General features: G+C 42.3%; 1 protein-coding gene across 2 annotated transcripts in view; it reads left to right on the top strand.

The window, feature by feature from the left end:
• Positions 1–22,666, top strand: part of nlrx1 (NLR family member X1) — a 162,110-nt gene that overhangs the window by 74,818 nt on the left and 64,626 nt on the right. For both annotated transcript variants that reach the window (XM_080025146.1, XM_080025147.1), the window contains 2 exons: positions 8,112–9,279; positions 20,880–21,063. In XM_080025146.1, the coding sequence (XP_079881272.1) occupies positions 8,112–9,279; positions 20,880–21,063 (1,352 nt within the window). The remainder of the gene's footprint in view (positions 1–8,111; positions 9,280–20,879; positions 21,064–22,666) is intronic.

Raw genomic sequence — 22,666 nt, 5'->3', positions numbered from 1 at the left:
TGCTTCCGAACCAGGAAGTGAAGCTGTTGGTCAGGATGCTCTCTATGGTGCCCCTGTAGAAGGTGGTGAGATGAGGAGGGGGGAGACCAGCTTTCCTGAGTCTCCGGAGGGAGTGGAGCCGCTGCTGGGCTTTTTTGATGACTGCTGTGGTGTTGGTGTTGGAAGTCAGGTCGTCGGCCAGGTGAACTTAACGCTGCTGACCCTCTCCACAGCCACCCCAGCCACGCTCAGCGTTGTATGGTGTTGTTTGCCAGCCCTCCTGAAGTCACCATTTCTTTTGTTTTCTCCACGTTGAGTTTGAGGTTGTGGGACCTGCACCACGTTGTAAGCTGCTCCACCTCCATCCTGTATGCAGACTCATCGTTATCACTGACAAAACCCAACACTTCAGGACAATGCACATTAATGAACATGTACAGCAGTACACGTAAAAATGCCAGATTGGAGCCCGGGGCTAATTTCCATCTGTAGTCCATTAGGCAGGTTGATGTTACAATGAAAATTACAAAGATATACAATAGAAACATTTGCTATATACAAATACGGAGAAACAGAAAGAAAAGAAAAGTAAAACAGGATAATTCATTAGTAGGATTGGTAGGTTAAACAAATACACAATTAATACACAACTAATAAGGTACAGCATACATTTAGAGGTGGTTGCACCTTTGGTTAGTTCTTAGCCATACCTTTACTTGGCTCTTAAAGGTGGGACGTTCCCTTATAGTTGGGGATTACTCTCTTCAGTCTCCTCTTTAGCAGGTAAAATGCATGCTCTATAGGGTTTAAGTCCGGAGATTGATTTGGCCAGTCTTAAACCTTTCACTTATTGCCCTTGATGAACTCCTTTGTTGTTTTGTCAGTGTGTTTTGGGTTATTATGTTGCTGCATGGTGGAGGATCTTCCAATCAGTTTGGTTGCATCTTTCTTTAAATTGGCAGACAAAATGTTTCTGTAGACTTCTGAGTTAATATCGCTGTTTCCATCATGTGTTACATCATCAATGAAGATTAATGAGCGACGCAAGCCCAAGCCATGACATTGCCTCCACCGTGTTTCACAGATGAGCTTGTGTGTTTGGGATTATGAGCAGATCCTTTCTTTCTTCAAACGTTAGCCTTTCCATCACTTTGGTAAAGGTTCATCTTGACAACAACACAGTAACACATGATGGCAGCAGCAAAATTAACTCGGAAGTCTACAGAAACATTTTGTCTGCCTAATTAAAGAAAGATTCAACCAAACTGATTGGAAGATCCTCCATCATGCAGCAAGATAATGACCCAAAACACACTGCAAAAACAACAAAGGAGTTCATCAGGGGCAAGAAGGGAAAAGTTTCAGACTTAAACCCTATAGACAGGGGCGGATCTACTGGGGTGGCAACTGCCACCCTAAAAAAAAGCCTTGCCATCCCAGCTGCCACCCCATTTGGCAGCGCCAAATTAAACATTTATTTCTGGCTGTTAAGGGACATTTACGAGCGCGAGTTTCAAATGTCCGACTGCAAGTGAATGCAGCAAGGTAATATTGCCCCACCCCGATCGCCCCCCGCCGCACTCCCGAGACTCCCAACGACACTGATTTTGAAAACAAGGAAGGCGCCAGAGAGACGGATCCAAACTCCAGACGAACGAACCAAGCGGCACAGGAGAGACTACACTCTCCAGGTCAGGGGTGTAAAGTAGCGAATTACATTTACTCGCATTCCTGTAATTGAGTAGTTTTTTCGTGTACTTGTAATTTTTTAAGTGATTTTTAAAACCTATACTTTTACTTTTACTTTGAGTATGTTTATTGTGAAGTATTGTACTTCGCTACATTTTATATCACCTGCGTTACTGAGTAAAAAAAAAAAAAGTAAAGGAGAGAAAAGAAAAGAAATATCGCGGGGGGCTTTTATTTTTACGGCACAATACCGGAAACTAACACAGTGAATGATCGACAAGAGAAGAGAACACATTGCGACTAAATGATAACAACAAACATTGCTTCCCTCTATCATTAAAACAAAATAATCCTAGTTAAACTATCATTGTACCGCACGTGAAGACGTGAAGTCTTTTAAATGCAGCAAACCTTTCATCCAGCCGTGCGATCGGCCCCTCCCTCACCTGATAGTTTAGCTTTCAGCTTAACAGTGCAGAATAGGATGGTGACGGTGCGTGTTGCCGGGAGCTTTGAAAAACTTCCAGAAGACGACAGAAGGTCAGCCTTTGGTCGAGAAGAAATGTAAATCTACTAAAATAATGTGCAAGATATGTTACGCGCGGACGCGCGAGTCAGATGACATACGCGACCGTGAGAGAGAGAGAGAGAGAAAAAAGGCATATCCGACCCAGCTGCACCTCAAAACATCACGACCAATTAGTTTACTCACTTTAAGTTGAATCCTAGTGGTCTATGACCAAGCAATAAAGGAATAAAAAACACAGGAAGTTTAAAGCTCCTGGACTCTTGCCACCACAACAGTCATCAATTAAGAACACTGTAGGCTACAATGCAACTTGCTTATCCAGTCAGCTCCATGAGATATAAATAGCCTAAAATATGCCCTCACATTCCTGCTAGCAAAAGACGTGCCCTATCAACAACATTTGCAAAGGTTTATTTTGATTTTGACACTTATTTTATTTAATTATTAAAAATATGTTTTACTTAGGCTATTTGCATTTTCCTTGTTTTCAGTTCAATTAGGATAGGCTATGTTTAAAGTCATGGTTTCAAATGTTAAATAAGTGCATGTTGCAGTTCTTAAATCAATGAATAATTGTCTATAATAATTGTGATTACACAATGTCAATCATGATTATGATTTTTGTCAAAATCGAGCAGCTTAACCTTGCAATTTCCATGGTTTAGATCAATTGTACACAATTACATTATTAGAACTGCAGCTGCAGTCTGTTTAGGTCTGTAGACCGGTTAAATGCCCACATTAACAGACTATTTGCTCCATATTTGCTTATCTAAAGTATAATGACACAGTAGGGGAGAACGGGGTAAATTGTCACACGGGTTGGTTGTCACAATCGTTATATCTCGGAACCAGAAGGTGCTGTCTGTGAAAATTTGTTATGTAAATATCCACAATTGGGGTCAGAGGTCACCTACATAGTCTTCCTTAGAGTTAGACTGCTGAATTTGAGGTGAGAGGACTGTTTGTGTTTTTCATGTCAAATTGAAAATATTTAGCTCCTCAGTATTTTTCTTCTAGGCTTTTATACAATGGGTTTATAACAAAACACTTGTTACCCATAAAAAGTGTGAAGGGTAAACTATAGTTTAGATTGTGGTTAGCAAGCTAATTAGTTGTCAGATGGTTGTTGGCCTTGATGCTAGCAAGAAATTCAAGTTGGGGTTGGTCGTCAAATTTTTTGGGGGGTTGGTTGTCACATGTTATCCAAAGGCTGCAGCCAGAAAAGGAACACAATAACGAAATAAATTGTCTAGCTGTGTCCTCACTGACACCCCAGAGAAGGAGAGAATAGAGCAGGAAAAGGCAGCTATCATGCAAAAGAAAAAAGGGAAACAAAATCAAAACAACCCAGTGCATCCCAAACTAGACCAGCTGCCAAGGCTACAGTAAGTTATGTAGGCCTATTTGTCAACTTGACAATGCAATTACACGTTCAAATTTAGTTCTGCTTTCTCGTCTTCTTTTTAAGATTATTCCCATTAAGATAACATTGTGACATACAACCCCATGGGGTTGGTTGTCACAATGTGTAAGGGTGTCTTTGACGATAAATTTCTTCTTTATTACAATAAGATAGAAAAAGTGAGGGGTACACATTTCAAGCCAATACCTTAAGCTTCAATTTAATGTAGGAATGACTATTGAAAGATGTTTAGGTGATGAGCAATTCTCACTAGAGTAAAAAGTGTGCCTACTTACCCCGTTCTCCCCTATACATCCATACATGTGTGGTGACATGATTTGTTTAATTTGTGCACTTTAATTTGTAAAAGTGTTGCATTATTTTAACTAAACTAGTTTGTCTATATATATATATAATGCCCTACACTGAAGAGACCCCTGCCCCCTCCCGCTGTTAAAAAGTAACTATTAACTTGTACTTTAAGTACATTTTAAATCAGCTACTTTTTCACTTTTACTTCAGTAGATTTTTAGACCAGTACTTTTACTTTTACTTAAGTAAAATTTCATCCAATTAATCATACTTTTACTTGAGTAGAATATTTTTGTAATCTTTCCACCTCTGCTCCAGATATTACTGATCAACTGTTTATCTATGAAGAAATGACAATAATTAGAAAAGAGCAGGGCTAATGGAGTTGTGGTTTTCCTATAAAGGTATTATGCTGCCGTGTGGTGACAATGCCTAGAGGTTAATAATAACTAGAGGTGGGCATAGATTATTTTTTTAAACTAGATTAATCTCATTGAATTTTGGAATTAATCTAGATTAAAATGGCTCATTTGAATTCATTCATAATATGTGTGTGCTCCCTAAATAATGACTCAAAGTAAGTCTTTGAGAACGTGTTTCTCAAGCCAGGTGGCTTTCATTTCGTCATCAGAACGAGTGTCTAATTATTGCGAACAAATAATATTCTAACAATTTAATCAGATATAAGGCTAAAAATCACAACATTGAACTGTTTTTTGTGCTTAAAAAAACGAAAAAACAAATTTGTTGGGTATAGGCTATAACAGAAAATAAAGCCATTAATTTTGTGCTTCAAGTGAAACATTAAATATTATTTTTACATAAATAATAAAGTCCTTATAAACTTTTCAAGAAGCTGGACTAGAGTGAATATTGGACAGGCCATGGCTTTTACCTGTGGGACAGCGCTTCACCTAACAGCTGGCTGCAACACCAACCTACAGTCTATTGTGCGACGGAGAGCTAGTTATCATTAGCATCAGCGTTAGCCGACATCACGGCAACAGCTGAATAATGTAATACATTACACAAGTTACACTACATGAAAACAACGGGCTGTAGACGCTAGAGTTATAATTGCGTGTAGGAAACATTGTTGAGACTGGAATTTCGTACCACAGCGGCCGTTCCATAATACAACACTCCCTTTAGCAATGGCTGAATATAAGACCTCCCTCTGCTGTGTATCTGCGGGAGCGAGTGGCATTAATAACTTAAAAACAGTAAACGTTTAACATGATTACGTGCGTTTAGATGCTTTAATCATATGCCGAATTTATAAACAGACCATATTATTAACAATAAATTAAGTTATGTACATGTCAGAGTTACGTACATGGATACATTCATAAGTAAACATTGAATAGACAGATTTGTGAAGGGGGTTTGGCGCTGAGTGTTACATTAGCGATCCTGCAGCCAGGTGGTGTGTGTCGTGGGCAAGTGATGGAGAGAGAGAGCGGCGGGTGTGTGAGAGAAGCTTCGCTCCTGCAATAAAGGCTCCTCAAGTGTCAACAACGGCCCCCGGGTATTATTACCCGACCAGAGAACACACGGAAGGGGGTTCACCCCGTTGGCGAACAGCCATCGGCCCTGGAGGGAACCATCTCCCCTGAGCCGAACAGGAGGTGGAATAAGAGATTAACGGCGATATTTTTTTTATCGCCGATAAGAGTCTGGCGTTAACGCAGCACGTTAACGCCGATAACGGCCCACCACTAATGATAACGTTAGGAACTTGTGAATGCTTCGGAAAAACTACAATAACTTTTATTTAACATGAGTGACGAATGTGCACTAGCCTGCTGTAGGCTACTGATTCAAATTCCACAACTCATTACTTGTGTTACAGTTTAGTACAATATTCATTCATGTATATTTGGTTGCTCCACCATAAGTCAGTCTAAGCAGGATAGTTAAGTTTCAGTTTCGTTTTTCATCTCCGTGTCGGACAGCTGTTGGCTCAGCTGATGGGCTCGAGCCTCACGGAGCAGACAGCGGGAGTCAGTCTAAAGTCAGCGATGATCACTCTCACAAATCAAAAAGCTATCTTCCTCCCTCTGTCCACTGCACACTCAGTCACTACTAGTAGCTTAAAGGAAGTAAATGAGGATTAAAACCTCATTTTGCACATTATTATGTTTTAATATTTTAAGATTGCAGGCTAGTAAAATACCACCAGCCACTACATTCTCAATGATAGACATGAATAATCACTCCTTTTTTTTTTTTACAGTCTAAACCAATTTCCACAATACAGGAGAATAAATATTTGAAAGCAATACAGAATGCATGATATTGCTGCATTTTATTTTATTCCATTTTTGTCACCGGGAACCTAAATGTTGTCAATTACTTTACATAAACTTGATGCAAACAAATTCACCAGAATGCAGGAAATGAAGTGTTGAATGTTTAAAAATTTCTGTGGGGCACCCCCACACCCCCAATTAAAATGTGTCCCAAACCAAGGTTTAATCACGACCTTCACCCTTGAAATTCATTAATTATTTTGTTTAATTTTATCTATAGGCCTTTGTATAAGGATTCTTCCTAATTCTTATCACACTATTTTTAATTAAAGTGTTAGGTTGTGCTTATCAATTGCTCATACACTCAACAAAAATATAAACGCAACACTTTTGTTTTTGCTCCCATTTTTCATGAGATGGACTTAAAGATCTAAAATTCATTCCAGATACACAATATTACCATTTCTCTCAAACATTGTTCACAAATCTGTCTACATGTGTGATAGTGAGCACTTCTGCTTTGCTGAGATAATCCATCCCACCTCACAGGTGTGCCACATCAAGATGCTGATCTGACATCATGATTAGTGCACAGGTGTGCCTTAGACTGTCCACAATAAAAGGCCACCCTGAAATGTGCAGTTTTGTCTCATAGCAAAATGAAGTGAAGAAGAATTTCCCCTTGGGGACAATAAAGTCTACAGTCTAAAGTTACTGTTGCCAGGTACCGGTAGATCCATAGACTACAATATTTAGTGAAGTTGGAAATTTCCGAGTTCCCAGTACAACTGGAACGCACCGTCAGAAACCGGCTCGTGACATACGTCACAACCAAACGTTATGTGATTGGTTGGCTGATCCAGAGTGGCACTGGGCAGATCCAATAGTTTTAAACTTCAACAGACACCCGCCTCCAAGTGAGTGAACGTTTGCCAATAGGGCAGTTCCAGACCTTCTGTACAAATGAAATGAAGTACGATGGTCTGGTTGGATCAGGCTAAATGTTTCCAGCCTACAGCAAAAGTAAAGGAATTGGCGGGGACTGTGTATTATTTGATATTTGTCATGCCAAAGTGCAAAATACCATTATGACAGTTGTTTGAATTGTGGAGTGTTGCTTAAATGGCATGAAGAAAGGACAGTCACCACATTATTGTTGCAATGCAGCACAGACTTATTATTACCTTTCTAGCTTTAGAGGACCAGGTCCCTTTTGTGAGTAGTATAACTATCCTATAAACTATATGAATATCCAGTGGAATGCTGTGCCCTGTCCAAAGTAACATCAATTATTTAATATTGACTGGAGACTAAACAGCCTCAGCTTCACGCTTTTAAACAGACAAGATAACAAATCTTCGTATTGGATGCTAGCTTTCTGTACGTTTTTTTTTTTAGAGCTCAGTGTTTTGGACACATTTGGTCGGTACCAAATTACTGATGGAGTAACCATTCATTCATGGCTGAGTCCTCCATGAGTTTTACATGAGTCCTACATTAACTCAGGATGAACTAGGGAATAGTTAAGCATCAATTAATGCTGATGAGTGTCTACTTAATGTAAAGTCTTACCCAACATTTATAGGTCAGAAAAGACAAAAAAGCATAATAGGTGCTCTTTAAAAAGTGAAAACATTATCAAGTTGTGGCTATGACATGACTGTTCTTGTATTGGTGGAATTAGAAATTGGCTAATTTAATTTAGAACATCATCCATATGAGCCATTATAGTACCCAGCCATTTCCCCCCATCTCAATAAGTTTTACCTGGCTTTTAATTAGGGACCAAACTTAATTTGTTCTTCAGAGATGCTGTGTTCCAGTATCTGAGGCATAACAAGTTTCCAAACATGTCAAGAAAATGTTTGATCTCTGATTTCTAAAGCGTGTTCATTTCAATATTTGTCATGGTTGTTACAGTAGCTGCCTGCGGTATGTTTTTCAGGCCAGCATCTTGGTTACCACCAGACTGTCTGCCCTGGACCGTATCCCTCAGAAGTATGTGAGTCGCTATGCACAGATTTGTGGCTTCAATGACCCAGACCGCCAACGGGCATACTTCACCAGCCGCCTTCTGCAGCAGAGTGGAGAGACTACACGTAATCAAGAAGCTCAGGTACTTTTGGAGCAGCTTTACTACAACCTCCAGAGAGAAAGCCAGCTGGCTGCAGCCTGCTTCCTCCCCTCATACTGCTGGCTCACATGTGCCACCTTACACTTCCTCCATTTCACAGATGCCAATGCACCCATCCGCACACTGACCGGCATATACACCAGCTTCCTCAGGCTCAACTTTGGGGGTGAAGTGCTGGGCACAAGCACAGGGACCAAGGTGCCGATTCAGGAGCAGCAGAGTTCTCTGATGCTGTATGTCGTCCGCACAGTTGGTAAACTTGCATTTGACAGTGTGACGTACAAACGCACGTCATTCTCAGAAAAGGAGCTGGAGCAATGGATTGGAGGGAAGACCAAGACGGATGAGGAGCTACGCATTCTGGCCATGTTCCGGACTGACGTGCTGGACTTCTTCCTGGCTCCTTGTGTCGAAAGTTACAAATATTTTCCTGAACAACCCAGTGAAAATGATGAGAGGCGCTATGTATTTGCAGTCCCTGCTATGCAGGAGTACCTGGCGGCTCTGTACGTGGTTCTAGGAGAGAACAAATCTGCTCTGGAGAAACTGACCAAGCAGGTGTCTGTGGCCATTGGTCAAGCTAGTGAGGACGTCAATGCCCTCGTGAGCATCCTTTCTAAGTTCATCCCCCTCCGAATCTTTGCTGTGTTTAACCTCATCAAGCTTTTTCCAAAGCTCTTTGAGAAAATCAGCAGTCGCAGCAAAGGCAGCATAGCCAAAACCATGGCAGCTGAGATGTTCCGCAGTGAGGATAGCTACAATGAGGATGTCCTGGATCAGGTGGAGCAAAGCCTCCTGGGAGTACATGGTCCACAGCCACAGCAGCACAGCAAAGACCATCCTTTTGAGCTCTACCCAATCTTCATGGGAGGACTGTTGCATTATGGTAACCGTGTCCTTCTCCAGCAACTTGGCTGCAGCATTCAGAGCAACACTGTGGCCCAGATCACACGTGCCCTAAGGAAATACCTTGTCAGAGGTAACACCTGTTCTTTTCAGACTTGCTTGTATAGTATGCATTATTTTCAAGTTTGAAGTAGTTAAACTTTAGTTTAAAACATTATTCATACAGTGCTGCGTGAAAGTATGTGAACCCCTTGAGCCTTTTGGAATAATACTTAGTTTCACCATTATTAATACATTTTGATCAATACCAGCATTTGTTATATTAAATAGCAGGTGTGTGTTTATCAGTTTAAAAAAAAATCCGGAAATCAATTTTCTAGTCAAAAGACTCAAATAAAGCAAATTATTTTCCAACTTTTGTATGTGTAAAAGTAAGTGAACCCTGAGCTGCATTGCTTAAATCGAGCAGTTAAACACAATCAGGTGGGCCAAATTGAGTGATGAAATGGACCAATATAATGAGATCTTTTGGGAAGAAATTGGGCGGCACTAGATAAAACAAAGATCAAACCAGGTCAGTTTAGGCTCACCAAAGTGAACCCATACAGGTCAGACATGCCAAGAGGAAAGGAAATCTTAGAGGACTTAAGGAAGAGAGATGATGTTGCACATTTGTCTTGGGGCAGCTATACAATATTTAAAAAAAAGTTTGACCGGTTCACCATGAGGCAATACATTTACAAATGGAGAGCTCTAAAAGTGACTGAACATCTGCCTAGAAGTGGACCTCCTTCAAAAATATCCATGAGCGCCAAAAGCAAAGTGATTTTTCAGTTAAAAGCCAACCCCGGGGAACTTCCGGGTTACAGAGCATGGAGTAAGTGCGACTGCTTTCTAGCTCCCACTAACTATTTCAGACTTAACTGACTAAACCCTATTTTCATCGATTTTTTTTTGTGCTTGTATTGCCGGTAACACTAACACTGATTCGGAAAAATGACTAAAGGAAAGAAAAATGCAAAAAGAGATTCGGCAGAGTCTGATATGTCCTCGAACAGCGTTAGCATTGAGTGCTATCTCAACGGCTTCCATTCCGGATTTGCTTGAGCAGCATAGAGCAGCCATAGCCGCTGAGTTCAAGTCATCGTTCGCCAGCATGGACACTAAGCTAGACAATATCCAGGCCGTGGTCTCAGGCCAGGGGAAACGTATAACCGATCTCGAGGAGAATGCAGAAGCTGTTTGCGGACGCCTGGAGCAACTTGAGGCTACATGCTCCTCACTGCAGGAAAATAACAAGTCGCTGAAATCTAAACTATCGGATTTGGAAGGGAGAAGTAGGAGACAGAACGTTCGTATTGTGGGCTTACCAGAGTCACTTGAGGGCGCACGCCCCACCGCCTTTTTCTCCGAGCTTCTCGTTGAGGTTTTTGGTAATCAAACTCTCCCTTCTTCCCCGGAGTTGGACAGAGCTCATCGCAGTTTGGCACCCAAACCTGGCCCCCGTGAGAGACCACGTCCCGTCATCATCCGCTTCCACCGATACCAGACTAAAGACTTGATCATGAGAGAGGCACGTAAACAAGGCGAGCTGGAATACCACGGCCACAAGCTCCGGTTCTACGATGATTACAGCACGGACGTTTTGAAGCAGCGGGCTGAATACAAGCGGGTCATGGCTGAGCTTTATCAGCGCGGTCTCCGACCCTCTCTCCTTTTCCCTGCGAAGCTGCGCATTACTCTCCAGAGCGGCGAGAGAAAGTGGTTGCGGTCCGTCTCTGAGGCATCTAACTACATCTCTACATTGGGTGTGAGTCCGTAGTAAATACGATTGCCTGCTGTGAGTATACAAATGTGGACAAATGCTCTTTTCATATCCCCAGGTTCATATCCTCTACCTTTAACTCTAAGGCTAGGGGTGTGGCTATATTGATCCATAAGAGAACACAATTCATTCCCAGTAGTTCAATCTCAGATCCCAATGGAAGGTATTTGATTGTAACAGGTACCATACAGCAGACACCTGTTTTACTGGTTAACGTGTATGCTCCCAACTTTGAATATTCCCTGAGAGGCTCTCTTTGCAAACCGATTACTTACCAGCCTCCCAGCTTTAAATACGCATCGATTAAATTTTGGTGGCGTTATTACGCACAAGCAAGCGCACAAGCAAGCTCACAGGCGGAGTTCCTGACGTGAATTTATTAAAGGCCGTGGCAACCCAGAGACCTAAATATATGACATTAATATTGTGTTTCTCTACAAGCTGTTTACAGTTATCCAATTAAAAATTTATTTTCATAAATATTATAAAATTTCGTCTAAAAAAACTGCTTTTTTGCTGTCTAGAACATTTTGCAGGGCAGTGTGGGCGTGGTCAATAACGTTCTGTAAGGGAACGTTCTCTCACTCACGGTGCTGAGCAGGTTTAGCCCAGTTCAGACCAAAGATTCACCACACAACGAAACGCAAACTTGAAAATGTTGCAAATGCTCAATGAGCCTGACTGGCAGTTCACACTGCTGCACGGTAGCTGGTTTCCCTAGCAACGGTGAATGCTTTGGCACAGCTGAGAGCGCAGCTCAGAATCACTTGCATCCTGCTAGAAAGTAACTTATTATTATTAGCCTATATAGGCTAGCTTTGCAATTAGTTGTATGCTATTTTTTCCCCACCACAACCGCAACCTATTTAATTGAAACAAGTGTCTGTGTCACAATGAAAATATATAAAAATATCTCTGTCTCATATTTAGGCTATTGTTAGACTATCTCTTATTAGTTTATTTCCCATTTAACTTGCAAAAAATCCCCTATCTTATTTAAGGCATATGCATTTTTAAAATCAGATTTTTCTGTGGATAGGAGTGGGAATAGAGAGAGAGAGAAAACGGAGTCTGATTATGTTTCTCATCACGTGAGCTGATGCGATATACGGTTCAACAGTGTGGAGACCCGCTGTTGAAGTACGCTACAGGCATAGCCGCGGAAACATATTCTCAGAAGGGAGTGCTGACAAAAAAGAAGCTGTGCCTGCACTTAAATAATAACTCGCTACATTGATTAAAAAAAAATGCATCACCAATGCAATATTGTTACATGCAGCGGTGACACATGCCGTATTGGGCCGATTATAAGAAGGGGTTTCCCCCTGGGAATACGTCGTAAAAAGTCGGGTCGTTTTATATTCGGGGTCTAATATTCAGCGTCCAGTTATGGACTGACCGTTACCAGAGCGATCATTCAGCTTCAGGGCTTGTGTCCAACTTGTTTTTTATTTATTTTCGGGTGGAGCACTGGCTGCGCACTCAGATGCGGCCGGACAGAGGTGTGTGCGCTTTGATAGAGAACGAAGTGACGAGAGGAAAAAGAGGCACGTGAAATGGCCCCACATCCCCAGCACTGAATTCAAAGCCTCGACTCATTATGTTGTGAGTCGACGTGTCAGAGGCATGTATCGGCGCAGTCAGTTAGGAGACATGTCTCTGTGTATCAGGGCTCGGGACATGCAATCGGCTCGTGAAAGCATGTCCCCTCTACACCGTTAACGTGCAGGAATCCCCGGTGATCATTTAGTCTTAAACCACATAGTTTTTCTGCACCGCGGCTCGGCGAGGGCTCACTGTGAACGTCACCATCACAGTGTTTCACCGGGGTGCGCGCTGCTTCGCTCAGACGGGGCTTTGAGTGTAGGCTCAGGCGCAAAGAGACAGTCTGTATCACTTGCGCGGCACCAGAGAGATGGCATAGAATTGTTTTTATAGTCTTTAAGAATCGCGTGACGTGTGAAAACAAAACTCCAAGCCAAAATTCGAATTTGAAATTTTCTAACGAGAAGTCCAATGTATGTTGGAGTGGAGATGCGTGTGAAAACGGCTTGTCATGCGACATTCGAATCAGGATTTTTCAAATGCTCGACCAACTGACATGGAAGTATGTTTGCGGGGGGTTGGCAGCTATTCCTAAAACCTTTCATATACATATTAACATTCATTTTACTCCCCAAATAACATAGTTACAAGGATTTAGTGGATTTGGGTTGCCAGGGCCTTTAAGGATGCGCATAGTCCTTTAACGCCCGCTGCCTTACTAGTCGGCACCAGAATTGCCCACCACTTGGACTTGTAGCTACATAAAATGTGTGAGAATTAACGTGTGTGTAGGCCTAGGTGTGTGCTAATAAAAGAGGGAGAGAGCTAAATAGGTGACCACAGAAAGCAAAGCAAAAAGGTTCTCGTGTTTACTCACGTTCGTCAGATGATTTTTTTCTTTTTCCTCCCGTCAGCTGTCATAATACTGCCTTTACGCACGGCGGTGGAGACGAACACAAAACAACACACAACGGGACTCCGCGGCCCGGTGATAAGGAAACAGTAGCCTACACTAAGGTTTAACAATAAACTTTATAAAGACACTTAAAAAAACAATCTCTGCCCATACAAAAAGTTCTGACTTGGATTTGATGGAGCGATCGATGTGTATAAAACCATCCGGTACGTATGGTCTGATGACGGGCCGTTATATTAATAATAAACAGCGTGCTGCACAAATATGAGACTGTCCACCACGACCTATTACGTCAAGGCTACATTTTTAAAAAAAACAATAGCTTAAGGATTCTCGTTGCTCTAATGTGGAAGTGGAATATATGATGCAAATTTGGCTGGATGAAAATATTCACAAACAGTCGTATAGCCTACAAGTAGACTACGCTCCAAATCCTAAACGCGCACGGTGATGTTGGCAAGGTGCAATCGTGCCCAGGCCACAAGCAGTGTGAGCACAGGCCTGCGGGGGGGAGTGGGGAGGGGGGGAATCGTGCTGAATCTTCCTGCAGCACGGAACAGGCCAACGGCACTAGTGTGAGTGAGCCCTTACTCTCTACTATGGGAGTCTCTAAAGGCATACCTTAGAGGTCAAATTATAGTTTACTCTGCCAATTTAACTAAATTGTATAAAGCTGATCGGACTCGACTCACGGACCTGATCCTTAATTTAGACCACCAATATGCCAGTAACCCTAGTCCTGAACTGTTCAAGGAGCGCTTGGGTCTGCAGGCCGAGTTTGATTTGCTTACCACTAGGCAGGCAGAACGTATGCTTTTGCAATCTTGCAGTAATTACTATGAACATGGCGATAAGGGTAGTCGTTTGCTCGCCCATCAGCTAAAGCGCCAAGCTTCCTCACGTCTCATTACTCAAATTAAGGACCCATTCGGTGCTCTCCTGTCAGCCCCTTCCGATATTAATGCAACATTCAAAACATTTTATTCAGCTCTTTACCAATCCGACTCCCAATCCGACAACACCACCATGGACCGTTTTTTTAATAATCTCAATGTACCCACTATTGACCCTGCAATTGGACACAACCTAGATTTGCCATTGGTGCTACAGGAAATAGTTGATGCAATAAACTCAATGCAAAGTAACAAAGCCCCTGGCCCTGATGGCTATCCCACCGAGTTCTTTAAGAAATTTAGTAGCAAACTAGCCCCACGTCTTCTAGCTGTATATAGTGAGTCAATCGAACGGGGTACTCTACCACCTACCCTGACCCAGGCATCAATCTCTCTCCTACTATTGAAGGATAAAGACCCTACTTGTTGTGGGTCCTACAGGCCTTTATCTCTCCTCAATGTTGATGTCAAGGTCTTAGCGACATCGTCTCGAGGCAGTTATGCCGGATATCATCTCAAAGGAGCAGACAGGATTCATTAAAGGGCGTCATTCTTTCTTCAACATCAGAACATTAATGAACATAATTTATTCGACCCCAAACTCTAAAAGTCCTGAAGTTGTAATATCAATGGATGTCGAAAAGGCCTTTGATCGAGTAGAATGGCTGTATTTATTTACTGCTCTTAAAAAATTTGGTTTTGGTGACCGCTTTAGCTCATGGATTCGTCTTCTATACACTGACCCCCAGGCAAGTGTTTGCACTGGGGACGCTCGGTCTGATTATTTTCCATTATCACGCGGGACCCGACAGGGCTCCCCCGTCCGCTTTTATTTGCGCTAGCTATCGAGCCACTATCCATAGCCCTGCGCTCTTCCCCCCTACTTCAGGGAATCTATCGTGAAGGAATCGAACATCGTGTGTCATTATATGCGAATGACCTCTTGCTCTAGTCGCAAATCCTGCCACGGCTATTCCGTCTGTTATCTCTATTCTTAATGAATTTGGTTCTTTTTCCGGGTATAAGCTCAATCTGCAGAAAAGTGAGTGTTTTCCCTCTTAACATTCCCCCCTCTGACCTCCAGCAGTTGAATTTGCCATTTAATATTAGCCGCTCAGGGTTTAAATATTTAAGGATCAATATCACTTCGTCCATCTCAGCTATTTTGGCTGCAAATTTCACTCCCCTACTTAACCAGACTAAATCTGATTTTCAGAGATGGGGTAGTCTCCCTCTGACGCTGACAGGCAGAATTAACTCTGTGAAGATCACAATTTTACCCCGATTTCTTTTCTTATTCCAATCCATTCCAATATTTTTACCAAAATCCTTCTTTCAATCATTGAATAAGCTTATTACATCATTCATCTGGGCAGGAAAACACCCAAGAATTAGTAGGAATGTACTAGAAATTAGTAAATTCGGAGGGGGCCTTGCCCTGCCAAACTTTATGTACTACTACTGGTCAGCTAATATTCAAAAGCTGTTGTTTTGGTTCCATGCTGTTAACACCTCTTGGGGGTCCATTGAATCAAAGTCTTGTTTGTCATCATCTCTTTCGGCGTTGTTGTGTTCCCCTCTTCCAACTGTCCCGTCCAAGCACACCAAAAACCCAATTGTGTTGGCTTCCCTTAAGATCTGGTATCAGTTCCGGCGTCATTTCAAATTCTCATCCCCGTCTATACTTGCTCCCATAGTTGGTAACCACCTATTCCCCCCTGTTTTAGATGCATCATTCTCTCTGTGGAAAGCAAAAGGCATTAATTCGCTCTTGGATTTATATGAAAGTGGAGTTTTTTCCAGCTTTACAGATCTGGTTAAAAAATTTGGTTTGCCACGTTCGCATTTCTTTCGTTACTTACAAATAAGACACTTCATTTGCACGCAGTATCCTTCGTTTCCCTCTCCACCCCCCGCTTTGCCCTGGGATGAATTACTTAAATTAGGTTCCGATCAGAAGGCTCTTATATCCCGGGTATATAGCGGTCCTATGTCGCTCAATAACACACCTGTGCTCAAAGCTAAGGTTGCATGGGAGAGAGAATTAAATGTGGATTTCACAGATGACTGGTGGGTTAAGGCAATCGACAGAATGAGCTCAACTTCATCCTGTGCTCGCCTTGGGCTCATACAGTTTAAGGTATTTCATAGGATCCATTTTTCTAAAGCCAAATTGGCAGAAATATAACCTGACGTAGACGATAGTTGCAACCGGTGTGGCTTTGCCCCGGCTGACCACAGTCATATGTTTTTTCTCTGCCCAAGACTGAACAATTTTTGGTGTTCTGTCTTCAAAACATTATCTGACGTCCTGCAGCTAAATCTTCAACCATGTCCTTATATAGCCATTTTTGGGGTCCCCTTGGTGCCTTCTACTTATTCGAGTGCGCAAGCAGATGTTATTGCTTTCTCCTCTCTTCTAGCTCGGAGAAGAATACTTTTTGAGTGGAAATCTCCAAAGCCTCCCCTTTCATCTTCATGGTTGAAAGATGTTATGTTCTTTGTTAAGGTAGAAAAAATTAAATATTCCCTGAGAGGCTCTCTGTACAAATTTGATCGTAGGTGGCGCCTCTTAATTTCTCACTTTAATAAACTTAAGTTGCTTCCCAATGATTAGATTTCTATTACTTTTTTCTCTTATATTGTCTATATTAAAGCTGCAGTTGAGAGTTTCAGCCGTTTTCAGCCGTTGGGATCCCAACGGCTCTTTCCCAACGCTCTACCTGCTGTAGCTCCTCCCTCCGAACGACAGCTATGCACGTTCATGTGAATTCAGTTACATTGACATGAGACAAACACCATGTCCGATTCCGAGGTGATTAAATATTAGTAATGATAACTACATACGTAGGCCTACATATTGAGCATACATTTTAATCACAGACATACCATGTATGTTAGCTTAAAATCATTGTAAGTGTGCTGGTAGGCCTAACAAAAGTAGCTGTAACAGCCAGGCAAGATAGCAAACTAATTGTAACAGAGCGGAGAGGTGTGTATCTCCTGCTCTGACCGCAGCTGGGAGGGGGGGAGGGCTGCTGCTGCGCGAGGAGCGGGCTGCCTGTCAGTGCTTCCACTGCTCGTTGAGAAGAGGCGATACTTGCTTTGGCGAAAAAAGTCACCAATAACACCAGAAAAAAAAGCTAGATTTGTTGCTTGTCGCTGTTTTGAAAAAAAAATCGCCAGTGGGGCTGAAAAGTCACTAAATATAGCGACAAAGAGGTCTTGACGTGATAGGGCAAGAAGACATGGCCGGTGTACTTTTTTTCGAGCTCTCTCCGTCTCCCTTTTAGCAGTTAACTTTTCAACATTCGTCTTTCATCGTTTTTTTGCTGTCTTAGCGGTGTTAGTTGTTGGTATCCGGGGAATGGTAAATTGAGGGTTCGTTTGTGAAGACATTGCTACTCACTGTCCGCCGTAGTAGCCTAGTACCAAACAGTAGGCTAGTGTCAGACTGCTAGGGTCGTGAACGCTCACGCAACTGACGCATCAACGTCGTTGCCAAGGTCCCACAGCCAATAAGAACGGAGAATCTGACCTCGCTCTGATTGGTCAAAATGTTCATGAGCGGTGGCAATTTTGGGGGGCAGCACACAGAGGCAGGGTGGAGCAAAGTGATGAAAACATATTTTCAGACCACTTCACCTACATATAGCTGAATGGCTATTATGACAGTTTTGCCAAATATTACAGTGAAAAAACTATCAACTGCAGCTTTAAGGTGAAATACTCATGTTTTTTTTTTACTGCTTTTTTTTGTTGTTGTTTGCTTTTAATGTCATTTCCATCTGTCCAAGGATTGTTTGGGGTGGGTGGGGGTTGTTGTAAATGTTTGTATGTTTGCATAAAAAAGAAAATTCAATAAAAATCGTTTATGGAAAAAAAAAAAAAAAAAAAGACAGCCCAAACATTACATGTAGTGATTTTAAGACCCTTCAGCATCTGGGACAGATAAAGAAGAAAACTCAGTCAACATGGCTTTCATCGGAGGGTTGCTGAAGAAACCTCTGCTCCCAAAAAAGAACTAAACTGCTTGTCACACCTTCCAGAGAGCACCTGGAGATACCTGAAGTATTTTGGAAGTCTATTCTGTTATTCTATTATTCGAAAATTTAACTGTTTGGTCATAACCAAAACTGCCATGTAATGGCGAAAAACGCAACTCTGCCTACCACCAAAATAACCTTCTCCTGAGACGCCGAGATCGTTTTCCGGCATGTGGCAGTGTCACGGCGACCACTGCCATACCATGGCTTGAGCAGTTCAGTAACGGTAATGCCAGTCCAAAAGTGGTATTCTGCGACCGGCACGCCGCGCCTCCCCCCTATAATTTCACGACAGGTATTGCCTTTACGGCAGAGGCAGGTAAAGCTAAATATATTTGGTCTTTATTGACACTATATCACAACATAACGTCGTAAATAAATTGATTTATTCATGTCTCTGGTCCTTTCCGTTGTAAGGATATGTGCGATCTGTTAGTTGTTGCTTTTGAAATGACAGATGCTTTATAAAACAGTCGGACTTGCTCCGGTCACGGTAGTTAGCATAGCCTCCTGAGCAGGTCGATAACAGAGAATTAGCCCTGACTACAGAGGCAGGTTGCTATATATAGCCGGGAGTGAAGCATCTGTCTAGTGTAAGGAGTTTACTTATGAAACAATAGACCCGAGTTCGCGTCCCGCCCGGGTTATTCTTTGCATCCCTTGACTAGACATTTAGAATTTTTTCACTATATTTTATCACTTTTGGACTGGCATTACCGTTACTGAACGGCTCAAGCCATGGTATGGCAGTGGTCGCCGTGACACTGCCACATGCCGGAAAACGATCTCGGCGCACCTGCTTCTCCTAAGTGAAGATTGGTGGTGGCAAATGGTCTGCAAATCTCCAGATGTAATGTTTGGGTTGGCTTTAACCTGAAAAATCACTTTTCTTGTGGCGCTTGTGGATATTTTTGAAGGAAGTCCACTTCTAGGCAGATGTTCAGTCACTCTTAAAGTAGATGATTTGCCTCACGGTGGACCGATGGAGCTCAAACTTTTTTTAAACTAATTTATGGCTGTCCCCAGACAAAGGTACAACATCACAATTCTATTCCTGAGATCCTCTGAGATTTCCTTTCCCTTTTGGCATGTCTGACCTGTATGGGTTCACTTTGGTGAGCCTAAACTGACCTGGTTTGATCTCTTTTTTTTATCTAATGTCGCCCAATTTCTTCCCTAAAGATCTCTCATTACATTGGTCCATTTCATCACTCATTTTGTCCCACCTGATTGTGTTTACCTGCTTGATTTAAGCAATGCAGCTCAGGGTTCACAAACTTTTGCACATACAAAAGTTGGCAAATCATTTGTTTTATATGGTCCAACAATTGATTTCCGGAAAAGAAAAATGTGGAACTGATAAACAAACATCTGTTTTTTCATATAAAAAATACTGGTATTGATTCAAATGAACAAATAATGGTTAAACTCAATACAATTCCAAAAGGCTCAAGGGGTTCAGATACTTTCACGCAGCACTGTATGACTTTAATCTCACTCCAACATCACAGAGAAGTTTTGTTGGATTCTGGAGTGTTTGAAGTTTGTAGACATATTTAAATATGGTGAACTTACTACAAAAGTTCACCAAAGGAGCTTCAAATCAATTCAGTTACTATATGATTGTATCAGAAAGAAAGGCCTGATCTAGTGGTTACATAGCAGTGTGAGTTGAAACAAATACAAACAGTTGAATAATGTAACACATATAAACACAAGTTACACTACATGACAACAACGGGCTGTAGACACTAGAGTTAAAATTGCGTGTAGGAAACATTGTTGAGACTGGAATTTTGTACCGCAGCGGTCGTTCCATAATGCAACAACACTCCCTTTATAAGACATCCCTGTGCTGTGTATCAGCGGGAGCGAGTGGCATTAATAACTTAAAAACAGTAAAATATTAACATGATTACATGCTTTTAGATGCTTTAATTATATGCCGAATGTACAAACAGTCCATATTATTAACAATAAATTAAGTTGTGTACATTCCAGAGTTACGAATATGGATAAATTAATAAATTAACATTGAAAAGACGGATTTCTGAACGGGGTCTGGTGCCGTGTGTTACATTACCGGTACTGCAGCCAGGCTCTACTTTTCGTGGCAGTATTTTGGCCTTTAGATGTCGCCAAACCAAATTTGTTCCCTAGTTCTGCTTTAATTTCACCCGTGTTGTTTCCCTCTCCCATGGAAACCGAATTTCACCAAAAGAATGGCAAATTCCACTGCATTCCGTGTTAACAGTATTTTCGTTTTTATTGCCTGATTCTGTGATTCCGTCCGCGTTTTCGTTATCGCGGATATCATAGGGCCCTACAAGGCGCCCTCTGAACCGTCGCAAGCAATTTGGGGTTCAGTGTCTTGCCCAGGGACACTTCGACATGTGGCGGGTAGGCGGGTGATCTCCCTACCCACTTCACCACTGCCGCTGCATTGTATAGATACAATGTATCTGTACAGTATGTAATATGATAATCTTTTATTTTATTTGATGGCAGAGCTCAGCAAGCCACAGCCACCAGAGGAGCTGATGGATCTGCTGGTTCTTCTGTATGAGTTCCAGAATCCCAGATTAACCGCAGAGGTTTTGGCCTCAATCAGAACCATTCGCCTTTGCAACATTCGTATGACGTCACTGAAATGCTTCGTACTGAGTTCTGTGCTCTCATGCACCCCTGCAAGGTAAACTTTGAATTTTTTCTTTTGATGGCACCTGTACATGATGTATCTGGTTTGTTTTTGCTGAATGATGTTTTTATTTGAAAGGTGGATACAAAAGAACATCCTTTGGCACTGAAGCTTCACCTTCTAACATTTCCCTTAATGAAATAATAGTCCTTGGCCCTATTTACTGCCACAAAACAGTATTTGTTCTCAACCATTTAAATCTAACTTACTGTTTAGCTCAACCCTGCACTGTGCATCTTCAGTCTCACTGTAGACCTTTAAAGGGATAGTTCAGTATTATTAGGGGGCCAAGCCCGAGCAGGAGCTGGGACCACGTTTTGCAGAGCAACGCGGTTCCCAAGCCCTGCTGGGCATGGAGCCCTGTTGCTTTTTGTAAGGATTTTTATTATTATTATTCGGAGTCCCTTAAAACCGTGTTCACAGCCCAAACCGTAAGTTTGCCCGACAAACCGAATAGCAGGTCTAGTTCAGAACCCTGCCCTTTTAGCATAAAAAAAATTCAGACATGCCGGCCAATAGGTGGCGCCACACCAAGGAAACCGCGTTAGGGCTATTACTCCCACACCGAACATCCCACAGTCAAAAACTTTATATCCATGGGGGCGCCCTTAGCTCAGTTGGTATGGCGTCCCCCCCCATGGGCCTCGGCCAGCAGCGGACCTGGGTTCTATTCCAGCCCGCGGTCGTTCTCTGCATGTCACTCCCCTCTCTGCCCCATTTCAACTCTGTCTGTACACTATCAATAAAGCATAAAAAAATGCCCAAAAAAATGTCTTTAAAAACTTTATATCCACGGGGGCGCCCTTAGCTCAGTTGGTAGGGCGTCCCCCCCAAGGGCCTCGGCCAGCAGCGGACCCGGGTTCGATTCCAGCCCGCGGCCGTTCTCTGCATGTCACTCCCCTCAGTGGTGTCGTTAAGTGGAATGGAGATGTCAGTCTTTTCTGAGCTACTGTAGACGATCACTTTCTTTTTGGTGACCAGCGTAGGCCAGTTGGACAACTCTCAGAAATTTACTTTGCACTAGTTGCTCCATGCTTGTGGAACCAACTGCCACCTGACAAATGTGATTCCCCCTCCATTTCTGCTTTTAAATCAAGGCTCAAAACCCATCTGTACACCCTGGTTTTTATCTTACCTCTGCACTACTATCTTTGTTTATATGTGAATGTATGGGCTTTATGTCTTTTATTTTTATTTTTGTTATTGTTATTTTTATTTATTTACCTACTGAATGCACTACTGCAGGGGTGGCCAACCAGTCAGAGACAAAGAGCCACATTTTTTACTGTGTTACTGCAAAGAGCCACATCGTACACACGGGTACACACAGTGACGATTCCAGGAAATTTTGACTGGGGGTGGCCAAGGTGGGCCACAGAGTTAGAGTGGGATGGCCATCGCACCCCTGAATGAATAGCATGTGATATGGTGTACAACCAATTCAAAGATGATTTATAATCCCAAATGCCCAAATCATGTTAGTATCCATTGTAATGTTTGTCAGAAAACTAAACCCCTGAAGGGGGGTCTGGGGGCATCCCCCCCCAGAAGATTTTTTTTGTGTTTTTAACATGTAATCTAAGCATTCTGGTGCATT

This window comes from Ammodytes marinus (genome assembly GCF_949987685.1).
Source record: "Ammodytes marinus genome assembly, chromosome: 3".
In the NCBI taxonomy this organism is placed as follows: Eukaryota; Metazoa; Chordata; class Actinopteri; order Uranoscopiformes; family Ammodytidae; genus Ammodytes; species Ammodytes marinus.
This window is presented reverse-complemented; position numbering and strand designations above follow the sequence as displayed.